General features: G+C 46.4%; 1 protein-coding gene across 1 annotated transcript in view; it reads right to left on the reverse strand.

Moving 5' to 3' along the window:
* ENPP6 (ectonucleotide pyrophosphatase/phosphodiesterase 6) overlaps positions 1-15,746 on the reverse strand; it is a 335,439-nt gene that overhangs the window by 240,150 nt on the left and 79,543 nt on the right. The window contains exon 2 of the mRNA XM_086962479.1: positions 13,376-13,555. Coding sequence (XP_086818605.1) covers positions 13,376-13,555 — 180 coding nt within the window. The remainder of the gene's footprint in view (positions 1-13,375; positions 13,556-15,746) is intronic.

Below are 15,746 nucleotides of genomic sequence, written 5' to 3' on the forward strand. Positions count from 1 at the left end.
CATATGACTTCAGGCAGTGTCTATTATGCCTAGAGCATGATCTTGGTCTAGTGTTTTGGTTGGTGAGTGCCTCTGGGAGGGTTATTGTGAGTGAAGGAGCTCTATGTCCAATCAAGGACCTTCAGAGTCAGAGTAGGAGGTGGTTCGCGATGCTTGAAAATGGCATCTTCGCAATATCAGGTGCCAGGTGGTAGTACAGTCCTGATGGGGTGGGGGTAGGTCAGTTCTGAGCCACAGCCAACCTTTAGGCAGGAGAAGGGTTGCACTGCAAGAGCTGCTGCTCCTCTGCCTATACCAACTCACAGGTGTCAAAGAAAACCGTCTTATTGTTGTGGATGACCTGGAGTCTTGCTGGGATTATTACCATGTATTACAGTTTCATTACCCAAATTTTAGCTTTAACCCCTTCAAATGATTTCCGGAGAAAATCATGATATGCCTTGATTAGTAGGTAACGTCTTTTGTCTTCAAGGCTTCCTAAAGGCCCTTGAACTGGTACATGTAATTAAGGATTTTTAAAAGATTAGGGAGGGGGCCCCCAGGAGGAGGCCTCTGTGCCAGGGCCCTATCTGCAGTCTCCACTACAAAGCAACTAGGATGACAGTGATCCAATTCTCCAGGAAGGTCTAAGGAGATGAGCCCTCAGCACCCTCTGGGAACCACACAAAATGCAGGTTACAGCTTTGGGCCCTGTTTTCAGTATCCACAGCTCTCTCTTCTAAGAGCTTTGATGTTACTGACAGTGCAGCGTCCAGTGATTAAAGTTTGTGCAGTACATCGTACGGTTTAAGGACTTGTCCTTCCACCTCAGTGACTCATGTAGAAGAAATACTGGCGCAGACTTCCACCCGCACCTCCCCAAGTTGGGAAACAAGAACAGTGTCTGAAGATTGAATTGTCAACAGAATAGGCCCAGTTTCTTCCAAAGGAGAAGGTGTGTGGCAGGGATGGGGTCACAGATTCCACTGGTTCTCTGCTCAAGAAGTGGGAGCTGTGTATTTGTCGATCTTATGTTGTCCTTGGGCTGCAGTAGGCTTGTCGAGGCCCGCGATGCAAAGTGGACAGGGGGCAGGGAGCATTCCAACATGGGTGCTAAGTGAGAAGTCAGGTCTACATGGGTTGCACTACCAGGACCTTCCACAGTCCGCCATCCACACGGTTTGGGCCCCAGCAGCTTGCTTGCTCCACTGGACCTGGGTGGCCAGCACGAGCAGCTGCACTTCGGTCCTCATGATTTGTCCCCAGCAGTACCACATATGGGTCCAGGCCACCCCTGAAGACTCAGGGAGAGGGAGCAATCTAGCTTTTTCCACCAGCTTCCCCTGGTCTGGCAGTCATCCTCCGTCCAGCTACCCACCTACAAAGCACATCCTGAGCACCCATCTATCAGGCAGGATAATGGTGTAGCTTCTGACAGTAGCAGCAGCCGCTTCACTATTTGGGGCAAGTCCCAGTGACTTGCATCTTCTCGCAGCCACCTGTGCAAGCCATGGGCTAGGGCCTTCTCAAGTGAACCCCCACTTCCCTCAGGAGAGGGAATGAGCGGTACAACCCTAGGTCTAAATCTGGCCCCCCTGAGAGGCACAGCGGTTTGCCCCACCAGCCGTACCACCGGGCCTGATGGGGAAAAAATAGGGCAGACTTAGTTGTCAGGGCCACTCTGTGAACCTCAGGTCCCCAGGTCTCACACTGATTCCCTGAGTTGCACGCAGCTCCCAGTGACCTTAATGGAGCAGCGTGGTTGCCACACCAGTCTGTGTAACCAGTTCTGGCCCATAGGGGAACACACAGTCTAGATCCACGCTAGGGGCAGCTCCCAGTACCAGCCGCACCCTGGGAGGTGGCCCAACTGTGGGTGCATGAGGGGCGACAACTCATTTTACCCGATGTGACTCAGTTTTCAGTGGAGTCACGTCACTGCCCTTCAAGTTGATGCCTGTGGCCTGGGAGTCTGTCACCAAGTCTTGGGGGCCAGGGAGAAAAGCAGGGTGATCAGACCCTTTAGGGCGCCGGACGGGCCTCTTCTCCAGTGTATCTGTGACATGGAAAGGGGCCTCTGCAGGTTAGCTCAGTTATGCTCAGCTCCCATATTGTCATTGGAACCTCACAGCCTCCATGTTAATCCACAGTGCTATCTCATCAGGGAGAGGCGCAATATAATCCAGAAAGTCACAGATTACCTCAATGCATCGAAGACCATATCTATATTCAGTCGTAGTTGCAACATTAGAATTAGACTTGAGACTGTGCGCCTAGTCCCAAGGTACCTGAACTGCGTCGTCTCCCAGTGCAATCCCAATACCAGTAAGAGGTCTATCGGGGTAACGACTACGGAGGCAAGGGGAGAAAAAAGGGGGTTTGTCGTCTATCCCTATTCCAAAGTTCTTCACTTTCCTTATCGGCGTGGGGAGCGGACCTGATACCTCGGGCCTACAATTGAGGGTCCAGAAGTTGGGGTTGTTGCCAAACAGCATGACCTCTGTTTTGCTGGAGTTAAGTTTCAGGCAATTTTGAGCCATCCATCCACCAACGGCGTCACCGCATGGCATGGACAGATGTGTCATCAGTGGCAGGGTATGTTGCCTACGGAGGATCCAGGCAAGAAGACACCCAGACTTGTTGTCCTAACTATGCAGATTTTGCCGATATTGCTTCAGGGTGTACTTTTAGTGAGGCTTCCAAATGTCGGTTATGCACCCCCTGTATCTGGTGCCCATCCTGGAGTGTGCCGAAATACATGGATGCTCAGTCAGCACTTTAGCAAGTGTTTAACTCGACCTGCAGTTGTCACTGTACACCGCAAGGCAGTCCCATGCAGGTGCCCTTCAGTACCACATTAAGTGCCTCCCATTCCGTGGATCTACTCCCGGTGAAGCCCCAGTTCAATTCAAAATAGCCTGTCAAGGACTATGAGAGTGCCTCACATCCCACTGGATCCTCAAGGATATCTGCAGTCATCCGTCAGGACCTCAGTCCTTGCGGTGTGCCTCCCATAGCCACAGGATAACTGACAGGAGAATGAACCGACAAACATGCCAGATAGGTTATTCCGATGTCCTCTGGATTAGAACCAGAGGACATATGGTTCTACCCTGCCAATACCCGGTCTAGTCTCCTATATGTGTTATGGGTTACAGAGTGGCGTGTGTATACCATCTGCACAGGATGCTGTGCTGTAAGGGGTCATCCATCCACCAGTCCAATGATGGTCATGACCTTCTGGAGCACTGCACCTATTTGAAGGTTTCGTTCCTGGCCTGGCTGGGGTTCCATCTAGGTCTGGGTCCAATATACAATTGAAGTCCCCTAGCCACAGTATGGGGCAAATGGACCTCTTGCGTGATCAGGTCCTGTATAATACAACAACTAAAAAAAGAACACGGGGTCATCAGTATTGGAGGCATACATAATCAGAATCTTTAGGTCTTGTCCATCTAAAGCACCCTGGATCAGGACATATCCACCCCCTCATCTGCCTCCATGTATGTGAATGAGAAAAAAACGCTGGGGATATCCATATTCGTGCACCTCTAGCATAAGTAGAATCGGATGAATGATACCCACCATTTCTGGGCCAGCCTGGAAGCACCCACGTTATCTAGATGTGTTTATTGCAGGCATGCTGTGCCTATGTTATGGCATTTGAGAAAGGTGAGTACTCTGCAGCATTTGATGCAAGTTTCCAGTGCCCGGACGTTCCAGATTAGGAGCCTACATTCACCCCCATCCTATACCCCGCATGGTAGTGTGTACCTCCCTCTCACTCATGCAACTCCATCTCACTGCTGAGAAACTGCTAAGTCAAACAAGCAATGCAAACAGTACAAACAATACACCCCCACGCACCTCCAGAAAAAAATATTGCAACCAGTCGACTATCTATGCCCACCCTGCACATGTGCTAGGACTTAGACATCATCCAACCGATCCAACTGGGACTGGCGAATTAAATCTTCAACCAACATCCCGGCTAGCCATAACCTTTGCCTGCATCGTAATTCAATCTGCTTCGTAACTCAATCTGTTCAACTCAACGCAATGCACACTCAGACTGCATTCTCACATATCTCCAGCAATAGCCTGTGTTTCATTAGATCAAATTCCTGCAGACAGCGCAACAAGAGATACGGATGTACCAGTATACAGAGCAGACAATGTGCGATCTTCACAGTTATTCCAAGTGAACTCTGAATCCCACTGGGTACTTGCCTGGCCAGTCCCAGCCACGCAGCCTTACAACAGCGGGGATCCCATCACATATTCAAGCATCACCAGTCCCCACCTACAGGGAAACCGAAGTATCAGGCACAAAGTCCAACATGGGGTTCGATGCCCCAGTCCCTGTTCCATCAGCTGATGGTTGTATATCACCCTCCTGCTCCAGGTCTTTTGACGCCTTGGTACTGAGCTGTATGGTACCGTCTTTAATATTCGTGATCCTCCGTGAGCCCAGCGGAGTGGTTTTGGGGTTATCTCTGGCTGAGTGGAGGTCGTGGGGTCCACCATGTGGCACGGGATCCCCAATTCCACTGCAGGTAGCAAACCTGAGAGATGGCACCTCTTATTTCTAGCCTTTCCAAACACCTCCTCTAGGCGGTTGAAGAAATAGGCCTTCCGTTATGCAAGGACTTTCAATTTCGCTAGATACAGCAGCATATCTATCGGAGCTGCAGTGTTTTTAGTTTTTGCTTCACACTAAAAAAGGATTTACGCTGCTCCTGCACCTGTGTTGTATAGTCTGAGTAGAAGGCTATCCTACTACTTTATAAGAGTGGAGGTAGCCATTCATGGTCCGCTCGGAGGATACGGTCCCTGCCACGGTACTTGAGGATTTTGGCTATAATGGCTCTCGGTGAAGCCCTGTTTGGTAGGTGTCTCCCCAACGCTCTGGGAACTCGCTGCACTTACTAAAAGTCTGGCAATGCTCATGGCTGGAGTTCAGACAGTACCCTATCCTCTATAAAATTCTCAGTAGAGCCTCCCTCTACTCTCTTGGGGAACCCCAGGACACGTATAATACTAAGCCAGGAGTGGCCCTACGCGTCTTCGACTCTCAGTTCCAACTCCCTCATGTAGGTGGACATCTGGCCATTTGACAGTTAGGGGCAAACACTTCCCCCTGCAATTCGGCAGGGTTAGCCTTGGCAGCTGTGACTTTAACGGTGACTTTCCTGAGATCAGCTCACAGGAGGCTAACGTCAATTGTCTCAATTTTGTGTTCCGGTGCAGTCCAGGAGCTTGTATTGTAGCCACAGTTCTGTCCTAGAGGGCTCTGCACCACCATCCTATGTGTCCCCTGCATCCATCATGCCCGTTTGCCTTATTATTCGTTGAGTAGGGTGGGGCAGGTTAGTATATTGGGTAATAGTGTTTGCCGACTTGTCCTTACCCATGATGCATCTTGGGGGAAAACCACTTCTTGACGCTGGTGTCACTTATTTCTCCTGCAGACAGGGCCTCCTGGAGCACCTGGCTAGAGCCACCCCCTAGCCCTCAAGATCGCAGAGCTGGCATGGCACCGGGCCACTAAAGCCTGGCCCCCACCTTGCATATTCTTGGTGGGGGCTCCCACAGCGCTGCGACTGCCGCCCTTAATCACCTACTGTGTTTTTTTAAGAGCGATGGTGGAGAAGGACAGTCAAGATGCAGTACCATCCTGAGGGATTCTGACCTGTGCCCCCTGGCAGGGTGCGTTAGGAAGTGCCCCTGTGCGTAGGGCAGGCCACTGTAGTCCAGGCCCTAAATCCCACGTCACAGGCTTCAAGGAAGACACTAGGCCCCTGTCACCATGGGCCACAGTGGAAGCTGGGCAGGTTCCCAACCGGCAATCCCCCCAAGAGATCGGACCAGCCTCCAGCTATAGCAATGCAGGGGCCCCAAAGGTGAGCAGGCACAGAACCATGTGCAGTATGTCCCTTTGCTGTGTCCCTTAGCAGAAGGGAGCTGATGGGGGTCTCTGGACATTGTGCTGAGGGCCCACCTACTGCTCTATGGGGCGCGGCTGCCTGCAAGCAGCACCCAACCGGGGCCCGGCCCCTTTGAGCCACAATGGAGGCTGGACGGGTTCCTAAATTACAGGGCCCCCAGGGACCCAGTTCAGCTGCATGCAGTAGTGTGGTGGGGGCTTCTGATGGGAGCAAACAGCAGTCTCCAGGATTATGCGGCCCACAACTTGTCCCACCAAGGGAGCGGAGCTACAGAGGGTCTAGGCCCCGCTAAGGAGGCCATTCCCACCTTACCTCAGACTGTCCGGTCGGGTAACTGGGTGACTTTCAACTGCCCGCAAGGCGCTGTGACCTGTGAGCAGTTGATGCGGCGGGTGCAGGTTCTCCAGATGGGACCCCAGGCACTCCAGTGAGAAGGCAGGCTTCCTTGTCCATCTCGGTTTGTGTGCTCACCAACACCGTCACACTGGGCACCGTCGGCTGCCCTGGGACACAAAGCGGCTCTCACCCCTCTAGCCTCCTCACAACAGGGGCACCACCAGAAGCAGCAGGCCGGTGGCAATAGGGCAGGGCCTCTGGTTCTAAAGCTCTGGCCGGTGTGGGCAAACAGCCCCGCTCCCAGGGCCGGACTGGAACCGCAAACCGGCCCTGACAATTAAGTCTGCCTGGCCGCGGGTGGGGAGGGGTAAGGGGGTGCTGGTGGGAAACACTGCTGCCGATTTTGGTACAGGGGGCAGATATTGCAGCACTGCTGCGAAACCGGTTCTCTATACAAAAAAACGCCCCCATCGGTTCAAAACCAGCCCCCACCCTTCCGGCCCACTGGGAAAATACCTGGTGCCCTCTACGGCCAGTCCGGCACTGCCCACCCCAGTTTGGAGACTACACCTTGACGCCAAACGCCAGTCCCCCTGTAGGATCACTGGGGCCGAATGGTCTGCCACCGTGCATCAGGTACGGGAGGAGATCTCCACTCCCTTCATCTACAGGGTCAGTGGGCCGCCACATACTGCAGTGTAGGCTCCTATCCAGTCCCGATCACGGGCAGAGTCATTTAACGCGTGCAGGAACGAGCAGTGGCATCCTCCCACTAAATCCCGCTGCACCCAGGTCAGTCCTAATGGTGCTGTGCCAATTCACCCAATTTATGCGTAGTTTAAGCAGGATGTTTCAGGATTTTACATGCTGGCTGTCCAGGAGCTCAAAAGATCACGTCCTGTCAGCCAGAATGCCAGGCCACCTAGTATAACATACTTATCATGATTTTAGTAAAGCCAATATGCCCACCCAGGGTTGTTTCAAATTTAAAAGAACACTTCAATAACATAATTTAAGAATATACACAAAGTAAACAACTAATTAAACCGGTAGACATAACACAACACAATAAGCATAGAAAGTATTAGCAATGAATACAAAGTAGCAACACTGGGTACTAAAGTTATAATGAACATATACTGCTCACAATCATGACACAGATCCCTTTCACTAGTATACTCATAATCAGATATTCATGAGGTAGAATGAGTTCTGTCCTTTCTTAGAAAACAAAGACCCATGTGATATTCCCACCAAACATTATGGCACCCACTGTGATGTTCACAACCACATCAGTGATTGTCCCCATACATTATCTGCGGCAGATCTTGATGTTCTATTATTCATTCATGGACAAATGGTATACTATGACAGGGGAATCTGAATGCAGGGCCAGACTGCCATTCGGGCATCTGGCATTTCCCAGCATGCTGTAAGTTATGGGGCACCTTTTAGGTCTCGATCCAGCCCTGAAAGTGTCCATAACCTCCTTCTAGCCCCCTGCATGCAAACTCCCGTGGATTAAAACTTGTTTTTCATTCCACACAATAGGTGACCTTTCAAATAGTGCTACCAGGCTTGCGAGAACATGTTATCAATAGGCGATTCAAGTGGAAGCCTGGAGTTGGAAGCCCCATTGGCATCACTGAGGCAGCAACAACAAACCACCACAGTGGGAGAAGGATGTTCAGACTCATGTCTATGTCTTCAGTGGTATACTAACTTGCTGGTGCTCTGGGTGCTTAGTGGATGGGCCCTGAAGGTGCAATTGCATGCAGCTACATCATTTGATAGTCATTGTAAACCCATCATCTGTTAGTCGGAGAATGAGAAGGAGAGGGTGAAGAAGTTGAGTTTGGTAGAATCCTGTCAATAGAGTTTACATACATGGGATATATTTCATCTCTTGATCCCACAGAGCTACTGGACATACCTGGGCACTGTGGATTCTGGCAGGATGATGGTGCTGTAAAACCAACTCAACATAGACGGCTGCATTTGAATACTGGTTATATCCCATAGAAATGTACATTTGGACGACACAATTGCTGTGCATACTAGGGAATTTGGATTGTGCCATGAATAGGTTGATTTGCATATAGAGTTATATGGATTCTGGCATGACAATAGTATGGTTACATGTGGATAGTAAGAAATACCACTAACATGCAAGGCCTGAAACTGAATGATAAGACACATGCAACAGTGGAAGAAAAGGAAGAGCAACCTTGGAATGTTAAGCAGCTTATTGGCATGTAAGCCTCTTTACTACCACAGCGAGCAGCACTGTCCATTTTAATCATTCAATAATCACACCTGGCAGGCTCGAATTAAGAGCATTACACTTGGCTATTTGAGCAGCACCCATGGTAGGCTGGAATATTTAGTATATGATTAGCAACGTAACATTTTTGATGGAACCTAAACTGGAACTTGAACTGTGATGAGCAGTACATACTGACACAGAAGATAGACACGGTCTCCTTTCGCACAAAGGTTTGTCGGGTTTGTGTATATCCAGGGGCGGCTCCTCCATTCGGACGGAGGAGCGTCACCCCACTGCTTTCTCGCAGTGCGAGAAGAAGAAACAAAAAATGGTAAAACTACCATTTTATGTTTCTGCTTCTCGTGCTGCGAGAAAGCAGAAGGGTTTGGTTGAGGGCAGGCAGGTGGGTGGGTCTGCTCTAGGGCAGGGGAGGAGTGGCGTGCCCTCTGCTGAAGGCGCTGACTGTTTGGTCGTCCTCTGGGGCCAACCAGACCAGTCATGCGCACTCTCCCTTTCTCCATGTTGGCTGCATGGAGGAAATGGCCTCCCCATAGGTGCCTGGCTGGTGGGCGTCCCGGACAATCGAAGGCTGCCATTGCAGCATTGGGACTGGCTTAGGGGAGGGGAGGTAGGCTGCCTGCCTCCTGTTCCTGTCTGAGGCAGGAGAGCAGGCAAAAGCGGGACCTGAGGACAGGTAAGTTTTAACAATGTATTACCCCCCCACCCCAGCGCACCCCCCTGCACGACCTCCCCCACCCGCGATTAATGCCGGCCGCAACTGTGTATATCCAGCAAACTATTTATTTTCAGACATGTATTGTTTTCTACTTTGGGGAAATATCGGCAATGGACCCCAAAGCAGAATGGAAGTTTTGCAATACTGTTATAAGAGGAAGTTGGTGCATTTTGTATGGCAATCCATCAATGTCATCACCTTAGTCATCACCATCTATACCTACTCCGGTAGGCATCAGACTAGCAACAGTATCTGCATTTTCAGATTCAATTGTTTTCATGCAAAATGCTTCGAATTCACTCTTAACATGGACAATATCTGAGTTTTCAAATTCAATTAGTGTCGGTCTGCAGAACACTTCAGCTTTGACATTGCCAATGACACAATTTTCACTTGTGGTTTCAAGAGCCTCAGTTTTTTAAGAGACTTATGTCAACTTCACCATCATCTTCAACTGGAGAAATGAATGCATTTTATCAAACTTTAGAAATGTTTGGTCTCTTCCATATCATCACAGACAAATCAGCATTGTTCTCATAAAGTGACACTAAACTAAACAATCAAAAACTGCAATTTTTTTGTTTACATAAAGCAATTTTAATCAGCTTTGCACCTTTCAATCTTTTTTTAATTTGTTTTTGAGCTTTTTTTCAGAGCCACAATAACTGAAAAATGAAATAATATATAATAGACTAGTGTTTCTAATTTATTTTTGTTTGTGTGTGTATATATATATATATATATATATATATATATATATATATATACACATAGCAAAGACGTTATTATTCTTCCCTGGATGCTATAATAATCATATATTTTATATATAAACGCACATCTATTAATGTTGTTATTCATTACAATGTGATAATTAAGCTTGCTTGAATATATTCGTGTTTGTTTCTAACTGGATTGGGCGGTCTTTCCAGTGATTGTTTTTAAAGGTTGATCACGGCTTCAAGGAAATTGATATCTTGACTTTCACTTATTGTTTTCAAACAATAATCAAGGCTAAGCAGAATGTAAGTAACTGAAAGGCTTCACTACTAATTGTTTATTTTGAAAAGCTTCCACGATGTTCAGGCAGACTATATAAACACAAACAGAGCATTATGAACTAGAGAGGAATTTCATATCCGGAGTGTCATTTTTTTGTTTGAATCTGTTTATTGATTTTTAAAAAGGGGCATAAACAGGAAAAGGGTTTTATATTTCAGTACTTCTATTTTGCCAAAGATACATCAATATTGCATGAGAAAAAACACGTTAGGTTATCAAAATGATACAAAGTACGCTTGGTATCCAAGTGGCATGTGCCACAGTGAGCATGCGTGGGAGCACAAGATGTAGGAGCCATTATTTGGAGCTCATATGGTTCCCAATACGGGGCCTAATGTATGTGTGATTGGTGTGTACGAAAAGAAACAATGAGAGCATCAACAATAGTAATCAGAGAGGAAATTAGGTGGATGGATAGAGGTGGGGGGGGGGGGGGCGGGGAGGGAGGACAAAAACTAGGGGGATAGCTCTGCCCAACTCCGGTCTTCCCGGCCTATTTCGTCTCTCCCAATTCCCAAAAAGGAAACAACAGCATGCACACCACCCTTCAGTGAACCCAATAATTCTGGGCTGTGTAAGGGGAAAGCGTGGTGCGACCACCCCATCACGCTCCTGTTCCATCCATGGTAGTTGAGTGGTTTGTCAGGGTGCTGTTCATTATGGAAATCCTGTAATATACAGCCAGATTCATCAAAGTAAATTCGGCTCGCTAAGGGCCAGATTCTGAGAATCTGGCTCTTTGCGAGTGCTATTTTTGCATTTGGGATTCATCGTCCCAAATGCAAAAATCGCAATTATAGAAATCGCTAAATTGCAATGAATTGCATTTAAGGAATCTAAACCAGTTAAAAATTGCGAATTCGCAATCTGGGGCCGCTATTTACCGCAAAGTTAAACTACATGGTAAATAGCAAAAACTTTGAAAAATGCACTAAAGTGCATTTTTCAAAGTTTCATGTTGCGCACACACATGCCCTAAGGGCATGTGTGTGCGTAACATATGTGCACACATCAATTTCAAAGGTGCAACAGGGTGTCCTTTGGACACCCCTGCATCCTTGAAATTGCAATCTCAATTTGCAAATCGCTAATTGCGATTAGCAAATTGAGATGGTCTTCCCATTCATTCCTATGGGCCTCTAGGCCCATAGGAATGAATGGGGAGATATTCCTTAGTTGCGACTCGCAATTTGCGAGTCGCAATTAAGGAATTATTAGAAATCGCTATTTTTGAAAGGATTTCTTGATGAATAGCATTTTGCTATTCCTTAATAGCAAATCGGTATTTTTCGCTATTAAGGAATCGCAAAATGTGTTCTTCATGAATTTTGGGGGATAGAGTCCCAGTTAGCAGCAATAGAGAACTTGCGGAGTTCCAGGGTGTTTTCCTTCTGTAGCGCGCTGCTTTCAGCTTGAACCCATACCAAGAGCGATTGTTTCCAGATTAGCCAAGGAGGAGGCTCAGGTGACCTCCAGCGCCCGCTGATTAGGTGTTTATCCATCAGCAGCCCTACATCAAGAAAGCAAGAAGTGACCTTCTGCCCCTTACTCCTACGAAATAGACCCAGGATACAGGTCTCCCACGTGTGGGGTACCGTGCGTCCCGCACATGCGGATAGTTGAGTCGTTACACGCTGCCGATAGGTTGTGAGGCGTGGGCAAGCCCACAGCACGTGAAGGTCTGCTTCGAGACTGAGCTGTAATTGTCTTTGCCTGTTGAAGGCACATCCAGCCTACACAGCTTATATGAGGACTTGCAGACAGGAGCAGCAGGCTGCTGTTTCTCTGCTAAACATTGGTTCTGAATCTTGTATGAAATTCAAATAGATTTTAGCGCTCACTTTAAGTTATTTGGCCGAGAGAATGGGGCGGTTAAGTATACAGTCATAAATAAGTCTCCCTGTTTTCCGTTTTTACTGATTTTTACAGATAAATACAGACAGAAAAACATTTATTTTCCTGTCTCGATTTATTTTTAAATGTGGATAAAATCGGAAATTGGGTTGCTTTTGAGTGATTCTAAATGACATCAGTCATGACTGCCAGGCCAATAGCTGTGCGGATTGACAGGCAAGGGGGTTAAAAAAATAAAGGACATTTATTAAAGAGCCTTAAACAGCAGTAGATTTGCACAACCTTGATACTAAAATTTGCATGCTTTCTTATGAGTGCATATTTTATCACCGGAGTGTGTCTAAATATATATCAATGAAACCGGTCAGGCGTTTAGGCACGAGTGTACGTTAACTTGTTAAATAAATGCAGAAATATACACATTTCAGCTTCATTTTTTCACAAACCCAAAAAACAAATATGGATGAATACTGGTAAAATTAGCAAAAAATAAACATGGATAAATACAGATGGAAATGACAAAAATATAAATTCCATAAAACCGGGAACCTTAGTTATAAAGAAGCTTTCATAATGCGATCGTTGTGGCATAACATTAGGTGGAAGTAAATCTGCTCTGAGGGCAGGGAATGGCAAGAAGTGGGTTTTCCATAGTCAACATTAGTGAAACACCCCAAAATGTGTATTTCTTTAATCATTCATAAACTCCAAAAAGAACCATTCACACCTGTAGTGACCTGCTGGTCACTGATCTAGTGTTTCTATGTACCGGCCACACCCAGTGGGCTGGCTTACACTCTACCCCACACCCATCCAGCACAGGCATCACAGGACATGTGACCCTGATAATAAAAGGGACTGGGCGCACGTGCCCTGGGCCAGTTCAACCAAGTACAATGTGGTGTCTGTGTCATTACTAATACTACATAGGGGCCTACGGCCCCACACCATTACACTACCCTGTGTAAGGTTGGAGATGGACTCCTGTAAACTTTAGGTGTAAATCACTTTCGAGTGTGGGAAAAAGAGAGGGAACGGTCCCAAAATTGGTGGCGGTGTATTTGAAGGGGTGTCTATACAGGAAGAATCTCTGTACCCTTCAAGTTGATGGATAGCACTCAACACAACACCTGCATTAATAAATACATCTATACAGCAATAATTTTAGAATGAGAAAAGGCACATTTGGAACCTTACCAGGCCAGTAATACATGAAGACTTTCTTTTGTTCCTTTCTCATGGTCACCCATAGAGGCTCTGATCCGTCCCACCACATAGGGAGCAGGCTGTCTTTATTAGCACCAATATCAAAGGATGTGTTTGTCTTTGGATCCCACATGTAGTTTCCAACCATCTGATGCACCTCAGTGTGCCGACCTGGTGGGAAACAAAGAGTGTGAATGTCTGTGAATGATTGTACCCTTATGGCTTGTACAACAATCACAAGTTGTTTGAAATCATGAATTGATCAAGGAGTGCAAGTTAGTCACTGTGTACATTTTTCTGTCTGGCTTCCTACAAAAGGTATCCTACAATCTATGGTCAACAAGACTTCCAATTGGTATCGCAATGGAAAACAATGGAAGGCACCCAATGGTAACCTCTCCAGGTTTTGTCAAAGACCCTCACCAGGTCGATTAGTAGCAGTTTTCATCATCAGGTCTCACTCTGGTCCCTATAAACTAGGATGGGCTGAACTATATTTCAGGGAGCACTTATTATTGAACAGAACCACTGTTCTCATGAGGGCACAGATGTGACGTCATGAAACACACTGAAGATACTGCCACCTGTTGGATCGATTACGTGCCAAATGCACTTAAGAAGGTCTGTCTTCTACTAGTTTACAGGCAGACAAGAAGAGACTGGGGTGCATTTGGTTGTTGAAAGGAGACATGGCGGCACTCTTCGGGACTGTGAGACAACAAGGGCATTTCCCCGCTCTTCTTATGTCACACAACATTTTCCTACAATAGGGTAAGACAGTGACAACACTGACGTTTTTTCACCATTTGTGTCTTGCTGTGCAGTGTGCAGTAACATACATAGAGTGATTCCACTTAATTTTTGATATTATGCATGGATGGTGTTATGCATAAAATGCATGTACAATCTAATCCGGATGCAACATTGCATTTACCTGCATGCGTATGTGCTGTTCTATGTGTGTCCATTCAACTAGCAATGCCTTGTGTGGGGCTGATGGCCAACAATGTTATGTACCCACATTAATATATTTAATGTGTTTTACAGGAACATTTACTTATGCAAGAACCTGAGGGCAAGTAGACCCATTACATGATTTACATTTTATTTTGTTTGTCCTGAGACAACTGGGAAAAGACAGCAGACTGTTAAAAAACAATACTATTTCCAGGGCATTTTTTCTAATCCTAATGAAAGCCAGGGATCCATTGTAGGCTATGCAAAAATAAAAAGGCTGCAACTTGTTGCTACTAGAAAGGGTGTAGGGTCCTTATACCCCATCAACTCCAAACATATGTTTTTATCTATACTGTGGGTACCCATTATTAAAAGGCTACCTGGGTGCTCATGAGGTAAATTTATCTCCCAGAAGTCCCTGCCTAACTCCAATGGTGGCATCGCTTAAGGAATTGGAAGAAGTCGGCATATGTTTTGAATCTCTAATGTGGTAAATAGTTTTATGGAAAAGGCTATTGAGGTCATCTCTGGAACTATTTGAATACGATTTTATCTAAGGCATTTTGTGGGCATCCCTATTTGTAGGAGGCCCTTGTAGGCATAATATTCTATATACCCCCACTGGACAGGAGGGAGGCGAGTATCACTGGCAAAGTCTGAAGCCTGTGACCACCTGATGATATATGCCATGTACAGGGACTATAGAGCTCTGTTATCGGTACGTCTAGCATGTTGTATTAGCATGTAAGACATATCTGGGATATTGTAATGCAAATGGGGAAATACTTTCTCTTGGGAAATCTATGCCTGGATATATATAGCGCATCGGTGTCTAAGGTATTGTAGTCTGTCTAGTCACATGGTAATGATTTATAAGAAACACTGTACCTGGAGCAACTTGGGGGAATCATTGACACTATTAGTCATTCTATGAAATTAGGAACAGTTTGATATTATTCTGTCCTACCCCTGTAGAAAAAAACAAAACAAAAATTCTTTGCTTAGAGCAAACACCATGTATTTTTGAGGTAAAAACTACTAAATGAGAGGTCCTGAAGAAGGTGGTTATCAATCATCTATGCCACTAAAATGTGCTTCGGTCATCAACAAAGTCCCTTGGCTAAAATAAAGCGAAGGAAGATTAAAAAGGGGGTCTCCATGTTGTGTTATTAAGAAGATATCCCGGGTGGAGGGAACGGTTTTACAAGAGGGTGTGAATGCCTGTGCTTAGTATAGATGTGAGAATTGCTTGGGGTTTGTTTAGTTGTAGTTCGTGGGAATTAAAATGCCAAGATGAAATAGGGTGTTTTTATTGTAAGAAGAAAAGAAGCAATAATATTGGATGTATAGATCTATGATGCTTTTATGTCAAGTGTATAAATGCTTTTAGATAAATTGTAGCTAA

The sequence above is a fragment of the Lissotriton vulgaris genome, chromosome 3_1 (assembly GCF_964263255.1).
Source record: "Lissotriton vulgaris chromosome 3_1, aLisVul1.2, whole genome shotgun sequence".
Taxonomy (NCBI): Eukaryota; Metazoa; Chordata; class Amphibia; order Caudata; family Salamandridae; genus Lissotriton; species Lissotriton vulgaris.